The following is a 16,293-nucleotide window of genomic DNA, read 5'->3' as shown; positions in this document are numbered from 1 at the left end:
TTGGGGTTCCTGTGTTCGGAATTGTTATATTTCCTCTCTCTCTCTCTCTCTCTCTCTCTCTCTCTCTCTCTCTCTCTCTCTCTCAGTTTTATGTTATTACTTCGTGACAAATTTCACTCATTAAATTTCATTACCATTAATTAAAAATATATTGTTATAGCCCATGTGAATCCAATGGTTCCCAGACCGTGCATTCTCTGATGAATATGTTGCATCAGTCCCTTTGCGGTGTGACAGGTGTGAAATGAAAGGTAAACATTGCGAGAGCCGTAATAATTCTATATATGTCTAGATTTAATCCATTTACTCTGATGTCTTTGTTGTTATTTTAGTATTACTGGCACCAAATGATTTTACTCGACGTAGGACAGACCCATTGGACCCAGGAAGTGTGTGTGTGTGTGTGTGTGTGTGAGAGAGTGTGTGTGTGTGTGTGTGTGTGTGTGTGTGTGTGTGTGTGTGTGTGTGTGTGTGTGTGTGTGTCAAATTATAGAAGAGTCCATTTCCTGAGGTCTAGCACTTCTTTTACATGCTACACACCTTCACTCTTCACCACCTCAGAGCTAATACACACCATCCATGTTACTTTTTCTTTCTCCTTACCGGTGCCGGGTGATGGTGGGTGTGAGGGGTGGGGGTGAGGTAAGGGCGAGTGCAGGAGCAGAGATCACCGTAGCCATCATAGTGGTCGCAAAAGTAGCGCCTCATTGTCCATGCTTCCCCATTTGGCCAGTTTGAACAGTGACGCTCTGGGGAGGGGGTGTGGAGTTGAGAGAGAGAGAGAGAGAGTTAACAAAGAAGCAGGACAACTTTAAAAAGAGAAAAAAGTATATAAAAATGTGTATATAAATTCCTAGACAAAAGAAGCATCCAAAAAACAGTTTACTGAATAATGGAGGAAGGCATAAGGGGAACAATAATAATCAGGTGAGATGCCATCAGGTGATGCTAATGAGGGCAGCAGGTAAAGTGCTCATCATTAAAGTCGTTAGGATGTTTACCTGTCCTCCCTTAGAAGCTGTACATAATGGAAGGGGGTAGAAGGGGTGGAAGAAGGTAGGGATGGATGGAAGGGGTGGGGAGTAGACTGTAGGTATGAAAATCGGGAGGGGGCTGGAGGTAATGGGAAAATCTGTAGGTAAGATGGAGGAGGAGGAGACAGGGTTGAAGGGAAGAAAGTGGAGAGGTAAGTTATAGATAAGAATGGGGTGGGGGAGGGGGTCTGGAGAAAGGTGGAGGAGAAAGGGGGATGGAAGTCAGAAGGTGGAGGGAGAATGAGAAGTTTGAGGTAAGATGGAGGAAAGAATTTTGGAGGGGAGGGGAGATGTAGGCAATGCTGTCAAATGGAAAATCTAGAAATCCGCCAGATTGTCTCAAAATTGGTAAAAATCCAACAGATTATATGAAGTCGAGCAATAATCCTGCAAGACAGGCCTTAACGACCAGCCAGATGTAGAGTAAAAATTTAATTTCCTGCCAGAGTAATTTTTAAAACCACTATTTTGACAAACCTGGATGGAGATAATAAGGGGGAAGGTAAGTTGGATGGAGGTAAGATAGTGGGGGGGAGGGGAGGCTGGAGGTAGAAAGGGGGAGGGGAATGGAGGTAAGAAGTTGAAGGGGAGGGAGTTTTGGAGGTAAGAAGGGTAGGGGGGGGATGAAGGGAGAAAGGAGGTATGATGGTGAAGAGGGAGGGGAGTTGGGGGTAAATAAGAGGTAGGGGGACTGGAGGTAAGGAGGTGGGGGGGAGGGGGTTGAGAGTGTTTTTCACCCTCCGTGAAAGGGCTTATGATTTGACGGGGTAGTTAGTGAAGAATGAAGGACACCATTATAGCAGCTTATACACTGCTGCTTTTTTGAGGTAACGAAATTATCCTCTTAACTGTGAGAGTCTTCCCTTTATAGAATGTAATATTCTTGGCCTGAATCAGTAACGTTACTGAAGCCTGTACATACCCGCTGCTACATTATAATTATTATTATTATTATTATTATTATTAGTTATGGTAGTAGAAGCAGTAGTATACCTTGTGACTTACGTGTGTGTGTGTGTGTGTGTGTGTGTGTGTGTGTGTGTGTGTGTGCTTACCCTATCAGTAATGTTTTCTGGTCATGTTATAACCAGTTCAAGAATCAAGAAAAAAGACGCGATATGGAAGAAACGAAGTGGAAGAGAAAAAAAATAATGGAAAAGGATGACGAAGAACAGAAAAGGAAGAAGGGGAGAAAAGATGTGACATTAAAGAACAGAACAGAAAGAGAGATGTAAAATAAAAAAGGTCAGTGGAGTTGGGAGCTAAAGAGGAGTGAGTTGTAGAAGGTGTAGAAGAGAGAACTGCCTGAGGGGAAGAGGAAGGGAACGAGAAGAGGGAGGAATAAGAGTACCGGTATCAACACTTAAGTGAGGAAGTAAAATCATCATCATCATCATCAGTGCCATCGTCATCTTTGACGTCATTATCGTCGTCGTCGTCGTCGTCGTCGTCGTGACCTTTTTTTCCTCGTAAAATGGAATGAAATGAGATAGAGAAACCAAGGAATTAAAAGCATGGGAGAGAAAACTATCAATTGCCTTCCCAGTGAAACAGTTGTCAGTATCCTGCCCTGAGGGTGTAGGTGCAGGAGGGTGGGATGGAGAGCGAGAGTGGATGGGAGTGGGAAATACCATTCGGGCTGGAGGGGGGGGGAAGGTAGATGAAAAAGTAATAGGATCTAGTAGAAAAGAACAGCCAGAGAGGAAGAGGAGTAGGAAGGAGGAGAAAAAAGTAAGAAGAGAATGTAGAAAAGAGAAAAAAAAACAGCCAAAGAGGAAGAAAATAGAGAGAGAAAAAAAAACAGCTGGAGAGTAAGAAGGAAGAATAAAGGGTAAAGAGGAGTAGTGAAAATAAAATAATCTCATCCATACCTTGAGGATCCAGAGGAGGGAGTGTGAGGTGGAAAGCCAGGGTGGAGGGGAGTGAGAAAATACCATTGGGGTTGGTGACTAGCGCCTCCCCACCCATCCCAGCGCGGCCCACCACCCACACCCACGCCCATGCATCTCGGAACTTGAGGTGCGGTGCCGCCCACGAGCCCAGGGTGTGCAGTTGTTCACGTGCTTGGTCACTTAGTCGGCCAGAGGTGTCATGCTGAGGAAGAGGTCGAGATGTAACATAAGAAAGAGGATATTACAAAGCTTAAGGATATTACCACCACCACCACCACCTCCCTGTTCAGCCATCCATGCATCTACTCACATGAGAGACCAAAATAACTAGCCGGCCTTCCCTCAAGCCCGCAAGGTCGTGGATGAGGTCACGGTCAGAGAGGTAGGCTTGGGTGTTGTAGTAGCGAGCCAACGTGACCTGACCCGTGTGCAGGTTGAGGACGCGAAGGTAACATCCTGAGCCAGGTGGGATAGTCACTGGCACGTAGGGAGTCGGGGTAGGGGAGGAGGAGGAGGAGGAAAAGGTGGAGGAAGGAGACAAGGGTGAAGAGAAAGAGGAAGGTGAAGAGGAGGATATAGGGTGGTATGGTGAGGAAGGGTGAGAAGAGGATTGGAATTGAGAAGTGGAGAAAGAAGAGAAAGAGGTGGAGGAGTTTAAGGAGAATTGAGGGGTTGAGAGAGATGATGAGAAATGGGAGTAAGAGGAAGTAGGGTACGAGGCAGAGGAAAGGGATGAAGAGGGAGAAGAAGGATAAGGAGATGGGTGGGAAGAGGAGGAAGCAGGAAAAGAGGAGAATGAAGTGTGAGAAGCAGTAGGAGAAAGAGAAAATTTAGAGGAGAGGGGAGAAGTGAAAGATGTGGAGGAAGAGAGGGAGGAAGAAGGGGGGAGGTAAGTGGAAGGGGTAATGGAGAATGAACTTGACAAAGTGGGGAAGATAGGGGAACTAGGTGTGGAGGGGGATAGAGAGGAGGGGAAGGATGTGTTTAAAGGGTCGGGTTGTGGGTAGAAGGAGGGAGAAAGATGGAGAGAAGAGGAGGAGGGAGAGGGAGAAGGGTGGAGAAGAGGGAAGGAGGAGGAGGAGGAGGAGGTAGAGTGGATGAAGAGGGTCGAGGATGGAGAGAATGAAGTGTACAAGAAAGTGGAGATGGAAGAATGATCGTTAGTATTAGCCAGTGAAGAAGAAAGTGGCTGATCAAAAGAAGGGACAAATGGATTGAAAGAGGAAAAAGAAGAGTGCGAAGAAAGGAAGGACGGTGAAGTGGAAATATAGGAACTGAAAAGTGAAGAGGAAACAGCAGAAAGAGACGAATCAAAGGAGTAAGAGGAGGAGAGAGAAGAAGAAGAGTAGATGCTGGGGAGAGAGTAAGAAGGAAAAGAGGCAAAGGAAAAAGAGAGTAAAGAAACATGAGTAGAAGAATAAGTGACTGAGGAAGAGGATATATCACGAGAGGAAAAGGGTGAATCAGAAGAGGGGGAGGCAGCAAAATTGAAAGAGAATGAAGAGGAAGGAAGACTGGAAGAAGAGGAAAGATGAGAAGCAACAGAAATTGACGAAGGAAAAGAAGTAGAAGAAAGAGGAGATGTTGCAGAAGACGAAGGTGATGATGAGGGTGGTGGTGATGATGATGAGGCGGAAGAATGAGCAGAAGAGAAAGAGGAAAGCGAGGAAGAGGAAGAGGAAATGGGGGAAGAGGAAGAGGACAAAGTTTGAGAGCGGCTTCCGACATGCAGGATCTGTGGGAGAGAGAGAAACGCGATGACGTCTTATGTGTTTTCTTCTTGCTTTTCCAAGACGATTTAATTCACTTTAAGAAATGCCTTTATTGCAGTAGGGAAATTAAGGAATTGCAGTAGGGAAGTTAATGAAGGATGTATCTAATTCCTTAAGCCTTAGATAGTCACTTTTAAGCTCAGTAAGGTCATCCGGAAAAGGGAAGACTAATATGGAAAAGAGTTGTCAGATTGAAGGAGTCATTTCGATCGTATATACCTGCTCTACTAATACCATATGTTTTAACTGCTTTACTGCAGTGATGTGTTTGTGGATATATTTTTTGCTACAGCTAGAGTTTAGTATGCTGCAAGGGAGAGAGATGCTGTAGTGAATGGATTTAAAAGTATCTGCTTCAGCCCCTTTAGTCTACTCTCTCTCTCTCTCTCTCTCTCTCTCTCTCACACACACACACACACACACACACACACACACACACACACACACACACACACACACACACACACACACACACACACACACACACACACACACACACACACACACACACACACACACACACACTCCTCCTTTTGTGTGACTCACCTCCCTGCCGGCGAGGATGATGGAGGTGTGGGTGAGGTTGGAGGTGATGGCCAGGTGAAGGGGGGTGGTGGGCGGCAGGGAAGGGGGAGGGAGCCAGTCCAGATCCAGCTCTATGGGGCGTAGAGTCGGGTCGTCTGAGGGAGAGGAGAGGAGGGGTATAATAATGATGCTTTAATAATATCATCGTCATCATGGTACCGCTATTGTTTTTTTAATCTTTTACACACACACACACACACACACACACACACACACACACACACACACACACACACACACACACACACACACACACACACACACACACACACACACACACACACACACACACATTGAAGCTAGTAGGAATACCGTTCAAAACACCTTCCCCATTATAATAATCCATAATTCCAGCCGAGTGAAGGAAGGCGGTGCTAAATTGTAGAGCTGTACAACACTGCAGTAGCTTGTGGTGATTTAGCATGTCTGAATGTCCTCTGTCGCATCATAAACTGCATTGCCAAGTACAGAGGAGAGGTCGGTAGCAACCATTATATTTTCTTACATTCATTTTGGTATGTGGAAGAGTATGAAGCTTACGTTTGTACTACTAAAACTGAATATGAGGAAGTAGGCAAGCCCCTAAGCTAGAAATGCATGTAAGAATAGAGAATTGTTCGATTAGACTACATTTCAGTTTATATAATGTATTGCCAACACGACTGACTGTGCGAGGGAGGAATTGGTGTAGTTGCCCCTGGAGAGGAGGCAACCCCATGCTTTTCAAAATGCCAGATGTATCTAAGAATTCAGAATTAAATGCTCATGAATTCTCGCACAGCTCATCCTTGATGTTTTGTAAAGAGGAATTAGTATAGTTATCCCTTCGAAGGAACCACTCGTAGCCTTTCAAAATCTTGATTTAGCAATGCTTCCCTTATGTTTGAGAAGGAGGAATTAGAGTTATTCCATCAGAAGAGCCACTACTAACCTTTTCAGAACCCTAGTCTGTCGGAGTTTAATTAAGGGTTAGGGTTTGTTTATCATAATTACCAGCATATCTCACCTTTTATGTCAGCGAGGAGGATTTGCTTATCAGAATTACCTGCACATCTCACCTTTTATGTCAGCGAGGGAGGAGTTAGTATAGTTATCCCGGGAGAAGAGCCAGTCCTCACCGTCCACCGTCCTCAGAGCAAACATATTCTCCACGATGGGTTTCAATTCCACTTCGAAGGGGATGTGGCGGCCGTCTGTTAGCACCACCTCACTTATCTACGGGTGAAGGTACAAAGGAGTTAAAAAAGGGGGGCAAACAGCGGGTTATTGTTGTTTTTGAGGCAGTTTTGCAATATTTTCTGGACCTCTTGCGGTATCGATTCTACATCTTAAGGATAGCAAACCAAGAAAACTCCCCATCCTTCCATTCAAAGCCGCCAGGAAAAAGTGAGAGGAATTACCATACACCCGAGAAAAATTGCTATGTATTTTACAAGGAAGGGCAAGTGGAACATAAGGCATCAGGAATCGTATTTTGGCTAAAACGTGAGAGTATAGTATTTTCAAAGTTCATCTTGTAACCTTACTTGACTTTTGGGTTATAAACAGTCTCAGTGCATAATGGTGCTGCGCTGTTGCTTTATCCTCCCTGATCTGAATGAGGGACAAGTTAAATATATATAGAGGGAAAAAGTTAAAGGTGTATATGGTATTTTGACGAACGGCTGTCGATTATAGAGGCGATTATATTTTAGGTAAGATGTTCCCAGGCTGTAAGGGCTAGAGGCAATCTTACTAAGTGCATTACCTTGTTGCGCTGTTAATGTTTCCTCTGCGACCTGGATGGGAGAGAACGTAATTTATTTGTCCAGGTATTATTCAGCAAGGAACAGGATAATTTGTAAAGAATATGTTTGACTGTTAATTCTGTTGTCCGCCACACTGGAAGGCAGTCTATTACTCGTGTATAGACCTATTGATGTGAATGGTTTTGGCTCATTTAACTTGAAAAATGTACCAATGATATGCTATAGTTATTACCTTTAGTATTTCTGTGTGTGTGTGTGTGTGTGTGTGTGTGTGTGTGTGTGTGTGTGTGTGTGTGTGTGTGTGTGTGTGTGTGTGTGTGTGTGAGAGAGAGAGAGAGAGAGAGAGAGAGAGAGAGAGAGAGAGAGAGAGAGAATCCAGGCCCTGGCTTGTAATTCACTGCTATGCTTCTCGTGGCAATAACCCTGCACTTGGGTTAGTGGTAAGTTGCGTTTTATTGCTGGCGTGGGATTACAATTTCATTTATGGCTTGTATATAAATGTGTGTGTGTATGTTTTATTTGACATGACGAGAGAGAGAGAGAGAGAGAGAGAGAGGGAGAGAGAGCACCCCTTCAGCATTACCCTACCCAATACCGATGCCACTGCTAACTTTCCTACCACCTTTCCAATCGTTTTTACAACTAATCAACCGCAGCCACAATATACTACCACCATCACAACTGTCACTCCCCACTTGTCATACTTCTACCCCTAGTCCCTTCACCTGGTCTTTATCATTAATTATTATCACTCACACTTCCTCGACAATCATCCCAATCCCTTCCTCTTGCCCTTTCTTGCCATCCAAACAACCTTACTTCCCAGTTTTACTGTGTTTGTTCTAACTTGGTGAACGTTCCTAACGTTGGTCTCCAGGTGTAGTCAGATGGAAGTGCTGATTTGATTGTAAACCAGAGACTCATTTTTACTTCATTCATAAGGCTCGTCAAATTTCATGCATCCTTAAATATTTGATCTCGTTCCGTCAGATAAAAATGCACCACTCATAACCTCAATGCCCTCACCTTGCCTTTACCGTCCGTCAGCACTCTCCCTTCTTCCAGGTCAGCAATGGTCAGCCCGAGGTCATCCACAGCAGCCTCCTCGACCCCCAGCTTGACCCTCCTGCCCCCAACTGCCAGGGTGACGGTCAGGGGCACGGGTACTCCCCCACCGCTGCGTGCCCACGCCCACACCACCACCCCAACCATCGCCCACCAGCGATGGATGAGCAGCTGACACATCCTGTATAGGTATGTGTTATCATAAGTTGGTCCTGATAATTTTCTCACCTAAGATAGGATATGAGGTTGGAATCAGAAAAAAAAGAAAAAAAAGTGACACAGGTACTCCACACCTTGCCACACCCACATCGTGACCCCCAGCCACGGAAGAGCAGGTGATACATTCTGAAAGGGGAGGTGTTATAGCTAGTATAATGCTGGCCAGTACATAAGGGGTGAGGTAGGATTCATTAACAAGCGACAAGAGTACTTCATCACACTCTGCCCACTCTCACACTCTCATCCCAACTGTATCATGAGGAGAGAGGTTCATTAAGCAAACTGCACCCCACCATCGGAACAGTGCAAGATGATGCAACAGATCACGAGTGACTTTAATAGCAGGAAAATAAAAAAGAAGGGATGACAAAGAACATGAATTTGGTGAATTAAAAAGTAGTGGAGTGGATGGGCATCACGGACCATTGAATGACAACTGAAAACTCGATATCGTCATCCTGATTTTTTTTTTTTTTTATCAAAGGATGGCGACAAGAAAGATTCAAATAAAGAAGGATGGAATTTGAGGAAGGTAAGTGATAATGAATTTGTTGTAATTGTTTTATGTCGTTTCTTTAGGTTTGTATGAATGTGAATCCATTAGACTACAGGCTGAAGTTGCCCCTCTCATGCAGTCCGCAATTCTTAGGGGGATAGGGAGAGAATCGAGGAACGTTGTAAACCTAACTGGGCAGCAGAGCCAACCGGATGTTTTAGTGCAACCACATGGAAGCATCCCTTTCCTGCACCTTAAGTATGTTTAATAGAACTCCCGCATAGTGAGGAAGTGTACATTTTCACGTGATTAGTGGAGCTACAAAAAATGTCTAGCTCTGTCGACGGGAAAAATTCGAGGGAGGGGTTGGGGAGGGTGTGCTTACAGAGTTAAATACCAGGTACTCATTTTTGACATCCTTGTTTATTATTATTATTATTATTATTATTATTATATCATCATCATCATCTATGAAAACTGTATCAGACTATTTTCCCTGCCACTGAAATTTTGCTACGACTTTGTATAAAACATCACGGATATGCACAGGGAATGAGTGTTTTAGGTGGTCTGGTATGGCGAAAGTTAAATGAGAGAGAGAGAGAGAGAGAGAGAGAGAGAGAGAGAGAGAGAGAGAGAGAGAGAGAGAGAGAGAGGAATGAAGAACACGGGCAAAACAGAACCTTAAATGTAAGTGTTTTCCGTGGTGCGGTCTGACAGCTATTTCTGAGTGGGCTGATGAAGTGTCTCGAACAATCCTCTCAGTGCTCATGGTTGGGGCAACTTCTGGAGCGGATTCTCTTGTCAATTAGCCGGCTGGGAAAACAGACGAAGACAGTGGGAAGATTTTGAGAGAAATGAAGAATAATTGCAGAAAAAGGCAGTCTCTGTATCAGCTTGTCAGTAAATTACGCTGCGGTATATCATTTTTGCTATCGGTTTGTCTCTCTATCTGTTTTTCTCTATTTTCCCTGTATCTGTCATCTGTCTACCTGTCTGTTTATCTCATCTATCAATAGCGTGACTATATAGCTACCCGGTATCAATCTATGTACATCTGTCTGTCTGTTTAATTATCTGCCTTCCCACATGCTGCTGTCAGTGATGAAATCTCTTTAAGAAGTTTGGTGCCTCGATGCATATCTACCTACTGACCACCCATATTCATACGATATATTATACTTGTTAGCATAATGAAAGATGGTATAAATGAAGAACGAAGTATGACATAACGAAGAGTGAATTATGGAGAGAGAGAGAGAGAGAGAGAGTTGATTGGAAGAGGAAGCAAGGTGAGAGAGGATTAAATGTGGTGACTTTTCCATTTTATTTCACACTTCCTTCTTCCTCTTCCATTATTTTCTTTCCTCTCTCTCTCTCTCTCTCTCTCTCTCTCTCTCTCTCTCTCTCTCTCTCTCTCTCATTTCATTTTGTTTTTTCCATACTATCTCATCAATTCGATTATAATGAGGTACCTTGAAAGAACACAAAAGGCCCCATTGTTACTAAACTCATCTAACACACACACACACACACACACACACACACACACACACACACACACACACACACACACACACACACAGAAAGAGAGAGAGAGAGAGAGAGAGAGAGAGAGAGAGGCAAACCTAGAAGAAAGAGAGACTACTGTAGGATGGAGATAATAATGTGGGTGGTGTTAAACTTGATACTTGAGGGAAATATTGTTTAATGGTCAGGGCCTGTAGAGAGAAGGAAGGATGGGAGGATGAGTGTATTTGAAAGTTTAGAAGTGGTTTGCCTAAAAGGAGGGAAATAAAGATGACGAAAAGCATAGTGTGTGAGTATAGTAAGGTTTGTGTTAGATATAAGACAAATATGTGATGGTCAGAGCATGTGGAGAGGGTGAACAAGACTGACTGACTGACTGATTGTAAATGTGTATGTGTGTGATGGTGAGAAGGAAGAATGAGTAGGATTAGAACACGGAAAGATTGGTAGAGGAGTAGCGTATGACGTGTTATTATATTATATTCCTTTTATCACCAGTAGATTCAGCTCAAGATGGATCTGGTGTAGTGAAGGGCATAATTAAAGGTATATTTAACCCTTCCAGTAAAAAAAAAAAAAAGTCCTCAGCGAATTAACATTGCAAGGGAATGGGAAGAATATGTTAAAAAGTACGTCACCAGCTTGATGGGGTTAAACGTAGAGAAATATTTTGTGGTGTTCAGGGCATGTGGGGAGGGCGAAGCGTGAGAAACTGAATATGTGTGCTAGTGAGGAGGCGGGAGAAAAAGGGGAGGGTAGCCCAAGAATACGGAAATACGTGGTAGGGGAGTTTGGATAATGAGGACGGTGTGTTGCTGGGAGGAGAGATCGTTAGTAAGGACCCACATGTATATATATATATTTTTTTTTGTTCCCCTTTCAGAATAGAGCATCAGGTAATGAAGTCCTTTGTGTGTGTGTGTGTGTGTGTGTGTGTGTGTGTGTGTGTGTGTGTGTGTGTGTGTGTGCGTGAGATCTCTGTTTCTGTTTATCAGTCTGTCTAGCTGTCTGTCCATCTCTGTATCTGTCTGTCGGTAGCCAAAGAAAAAAAAAAAGTCATCAAACTGTAAGTTGGAAGTAAGATTTTAGGAATTGTTGGTGCGATATTGTTGTCCGCAACTCTATAGGGATCACTATCATCCCAGTACAAAAAGCCCCATAGGGCATCATTAGAGAGGAGGGAGGGAAGGGAGAAAGGGAAGCTGAGGAAGACAATAGGACTCTCCCACATACTGTAACCGAGAGAATGAAAAGCGATGTTTCCGAAGCAAGGAGTTTGGAGGAAGAGAAACCGGGGAAGACAAAGGGGTTGTACCCCACGAACTTTAACTTGGCCTAAAAAATTCCATCCCCCCATCGTTAATGCTCAACTGTAACAGGAAATAGTAGAAGAAAATAATGCTAGTCATGAGTAAGTGCTTTGGAGAGAACGTGAGGCTGTAGTATCTATTGTCTTGTTTTGCCATTGAAGGACGAAAATATCTGCAAACCAACATACAGGCTCCTGTGGCACACCCAGCTGAGTAAAATCGTCTGGCCTTAGTTGGAATAAAACACTGAATTACCCCGATCGTGAAAGGGCTAATGGTGACAGTATTAACACCTCGTGGGAATCATTCAACTGAACAAAATCGTCTGGCGTTAGCCGGAAGAGAATGCTATAGAGTTGTCCCAGTTATGGGAGCGTTAAGCTGGACGAACTGTAGCTGTGGTGTACACTGAAAGGATGGAATATGGTGTGTTAGATGTGCAGAGTTACCGTAGTAGTAGTAGTAGTAGTAGGTGGTGTTGCTGGTGGTGGTAGTGGTGGTGGTAGTGTTACCCAGAACGGTGGAAGAATTATTGTCATTATTGTATACTTCTTATCACCTATCACCTGTAAATGAGGGAGGAAACTATTAGCAAATTAAAATGAATGAGGGGGACTTTTTCAGAAGTAAAAGTGAATGAGTAAGGGAACGATCCAGTTGTTAAAATGAATGAGAGGGAGGAGGGAGGTTGGCTAGACTTAGAATATTAAATGCTGGAAGTACCAGCATGCTGTGTGTGTGTGTGTCTGTGTGTGTGTGTGTGTGTGTGTAATGTGAACGGTTCATTTCACTTTTATATAGAGCATAACCAGTAACGTAATATGCTTTCTTATGCATATTTTGAAGCCAGCCGGTTTAGAAAAGTAACTAACCCAATTTTCTGTGTCACGACACGCTTGCAGTTTCTAAGGTAACGTTACATTGATTAAAAGCAACGAATGCCTTAAGGGCAGTGAAGTAAACAAAACGCCGATAGCTTCAGTAATTATTAGAAATGCCAATATGAAACGCATCACATTACCAGTAAGGAACAAGCTGTAGCATATCTTACCTGCCTTGGCTGTTCCAGCGCATTTAACAGGAATGGATGAACACAGCATAATCCACCAAACTACTTCGCCAACCACGTCACTTTGCTACGAAGACACCAGGAAAAGTCACACATAAACGCGCTCCAAAGACAGTTGCCGTAGCTGCTAAGAAGATAAACTGTTCACCATCGAAGACTTTACGTCGGGAATAAGTTATAAAGTGCTGGCTGCGTGAACATCAGTTATTTACATGATACTGAAGACAAAAACAGCATTATTTGTTAGCTTTTCTAGTGGCTCCCCCTTCCTCACACAGAAATATTGGTATCTAGCGGCTTAGTTTTCTTTCTTTGTTTTTTTCCCCTCGACCTTTCCTTTGTGCTCCATGGTGAATAATGAAAGATCAATATTGTTAATGTCAAAAGGGTTTTAGTTGCGAAGACTTAATCGATCCCTTCCCCCGTGTGTATGGGTTGTGCTGGCTGTGTCTGGCATCTCACCTGGCCTACCCTCTCTCCTTCGGAACTTCCCCTCCGTTAGTAATGTTTCTTCATTCAGCTTTCTTTCTTTTCCCGGCTTCCACTTCCACTGCCGCTACTGCTTGCCGAGGAATTAGTGATAAATACTGGAGAAATAATGGCAAAAGCCCATTATTGGTGGGTAATAAGGAAAGTTTAACCCTTACTCTGATGCACGGGGCAATCACGTTTCCGATGCCAGGCGTAGGAAACTTATTACAACTTTTTTCCTGGTCATATTTTTTATCCAGTTCAAGAATTCCTTGGTAGTTCCCGAGCATTGTTGGAAAATGTATCGTTATCGTAAATGTCTGGCAGTAAATTGATAATCATGTTAGGAAGATAATGAGGATATTGTTACGTCGAAACACGCAGGAACGGCGGGAGTTTTAAGAAAAGGAAAGACTACCCTGAACGAAAGAAAATGGAGTGCTGGAAGAAAAAGTATGATAACTGGAAACTTGAAGCGAAATGAATGGGGAGAGGAGGAAGGGAGATGAGAACATAATACTTAAATAAACGGGAGGGAAAATTAGGTAAATGAATATTGGGAGAAAAATTTACGACCGTGAAACGAAAGAGGAAATAAAAGACGAAAATGGCGAAATAAAAGGAGAGAGAAGGAAGGTGAATAATGGAGAGAGAGAGAGAGAGAGAGAGAGATTAAAGGACGTAAAGGTTCATGTCATTACTTTAGGATCAAAGAGTCTTTCTCTATACAGGTAAACAATTTTGAGAGCTCTTAGGCTGAAAGAGTGTGTAGGGGAGGGGAATCTGTGTGTGTGTGTGTGTGTGTGTGTGTGTGTGTGTGTGTGTGACAGATAGAGAGAGAGAGTGAGGGGGTGGGGAGTTGGTGAGGGATGCAAGGGAAGGGGAGCGTGTGATAGAGGGGGAGTGTGTGAGGGAAAGGAATTAGTCACACACACACACACACACACACACACACACACACACACACACACACACTGCATATACATGGTCGGTACATAACACAGCACACCTGCGTCCATTTAACATACATGCATACCGTCCAGGGTCATTAGAGGAAGTGCCCAGGCTGCTGCATAGAGATGTACGGGCGGGCAGGCAGGCAGGCAGAGAGAGAGAGAGAGAGAGAGAGAGAGAGAGAACATAACCCCCTATGAAATCATTGTCTGAGCGTGAGTGAGAGTAAGTTGCAAGAGGAGAAATTGAAGGAGGGAGAGAGGGTAGGAATGGGAAGATTTTGAGACGAGGGTACATACGTGGCTATATCTATCTATCTATCTATTGCCAGACACCATAATCCCGTAAGGGGTGGTCATTTGACTTGGAGTTATTTGTTTTACGGGGAGGGGCACTAATCCTCCACCAACCCACGTATGTATGGCCTATATATATCAGATACTATATTATGTTGCTCATGGGAAGATTTGCGTTCGTGGATTGTATTCCCGCGTCTCTCGTAGTAGTAGTACACTAGGCAAATGTATATTTTATTATTATTATTATTATTATTATTATTATTATTAAGTATTGCATATGTAGATTGTTCCTGTTATTTTTTATTTTTTATTTTCATTTTTTCTCGGTTAGTTTTGTATAGTCGCATAATATTTTGTGGTTATATTACTCTTGACAGGTATCCTTACTCAGGGTCTGTGTTTAGAGGTTCAACCACATCACCCCGAGGGCGTCTTTATTAAACAATGAAATTGTCAGACGTTAGCCAGATTAAGGTACATAATCGTGCGGAGGGAGACCATTGAATATTTCCAGTGTATCATGAACATCCAGATGGCTTCCAATTACTGCAACATGTTGGCTAAATTGCCTGTAATATAGTCGTGTCATTTCACTTATACTAATATTACTTGTATAAACAGTGATTGTAGTGTTATAGTGTAGTGCTACGTTAATCCACCAAACAGAAGGTAATAATTTTCTGACACAAAAATGACAGCTGCCTGTAGTAGGAGTTCGCTAATATATCAAGTTTTTTTTACCGAACTTTTCTAGCAAGTTAGTGTAGAAGCCTAACCCTGTGAGGGATGATAAGACTCCTTCCCACTTTGTTGGGGGCAAAATTGAAGCATCAGAGGATTTGGGAAGAGTATGCGGATGAGGGAGGGAGTGAAGAGAGGAAGAAGTACTGAGAAAAAAGTGAAGAGAGGAAGGTAGGGGAAAAAAGAAATAAAAATAGAGAGAGTGAAACATGGAGAGTAGGTTCGGAAGAGAGGAAGAAGTACTGAGAGAAAGGAGTGAAGAGTGGAAGGTAGGGAAGGAGGAATAAAAAGAGAGGAAGTGAAAGAAATGGGAGGGTAGGGTTGGAAGAAGGGGAGTAGGGAAGGAAGAGAAGGAAGAACAGAAGTAGCCGAGAGTGAAGGAAGGAGAGTGTACAGAAGGAATGAAAAGAGGAGGACTGGGGAGGAAGGAGAGTATACGGGAGGAAGAAAGGAATTAAGGAAGAGTGAGGGTAGGAAAGGAAGATAGTGCAGAAGGAAAAGGGAGTAAAGGAAGGAGGGTAGGAAGAAATAGGATAGGGGAGGAGGAGAGATGGAAGAAAGTGGAGTGAAGAGGGCAGGTCAGATGAGAAAGAGGAAGACGTGAGGCAGGGTAAGGAGGGAAAAAAGACTGAAGAGGAGATACTGAAGGAAGAGCGAAAGGGTGGAAAGTCTTGAAGCTAGAGGGATTGAAAGGAGGAGAGAGAGAGAGAGAGAGAGAGAGAGAGAGAGGAAGGGAAGTAAAGGAGTGTAACATTGTTCGAAGAGAAGAGGAGAGAGGAATAACTAAGGAAAAGGAGAAGGAGAAGGTGAAGACATAGAAGGGAGAGAAAATGAAAAAAAGGAAGATAATAGAAACAGCTGATGTAAGAAGAACGGAAAAGAGTAGCTGAGAAAGGGGAAGAGAAAAAGGAGATAAAAAAAAAATAATAATTTACACTGGAAAGCGACTTTACCACCTCTCTCTCTCTCTCTCTCTCTCTCTCTCTCTCTCTCAGTGAGCAATGCAGCAATATAGTGGTATAATAGCGGGTTATATCAGGTTATATCTCTGGGGATGCTTGTCTGGATACGTAGGCGGAGTGGCTAGGGAGTTACTGGAATGGGGGGA

General features: G+C 43.4%; 1 protein-coding gene across 1 annotated transcript in view; it reads right to left on the bottom strand.

The window, feature by feature from the left end:
* LOC145405809 (protein O-linked-mannose beta-1,2-N-acetylglucosaminyltransferase 1-like) overlaps nt 1–16,293 on the bottom strand; it is a 45,828-nt gene that overhangs the window by 20,022 nt on the left and 9,513 nt on the right. Inside the window, exons 2-9 of the mRNA XM_080277047.1 lie at nt 8,390–8,441; nt 8,058–8,277; nt 6,342–6,498; nt 5,245–5,378; nt 4,549–4,661; nt 3,237–3,450; nt 2,906–3,128; nt 604–749 (exon numbers count right to left, since the gene is read on the bottom strand). Coding sequence (XP_080133173.1) covers nt 604–749; nt 2,906–3,128; nt 3,237–3,450; nt 4,549–4,661; nt 5,245–5,378; nt 6,342–6,498; nt 8,058–8,277; nt 8,390–8,441 — 1,259 coding nt within the window. The remainder of the gene's footprint in view (nt 1–603; nt 750–2,905; nt 3,129–3,236; nt 3,451–4,548; nt 4,662–5,244; nt 5,379–6,341; nt 6,499–8,057; nt 8,278–8,389; nt 8,442–16,293) is intronic.

This window comes from Coenobita brevimanus, chromosome 68 (assembly GCF_032717465.1).
Source record: "Coenobita brevimanus isolate Jiangsu-jjx chromosome 68, ASM3271746v2, whole genome shotgun sequence".
Taxonomy (NCBI): Eukaryota; Metazoa; Arthropoda; class Malacostraca; order Decapoda; family Coenobitidae; genus Coenobita; species Coenobita brevimanus.
This window is presented reverse-complemented; position numbering and strand designations above follow the sequence as displayed.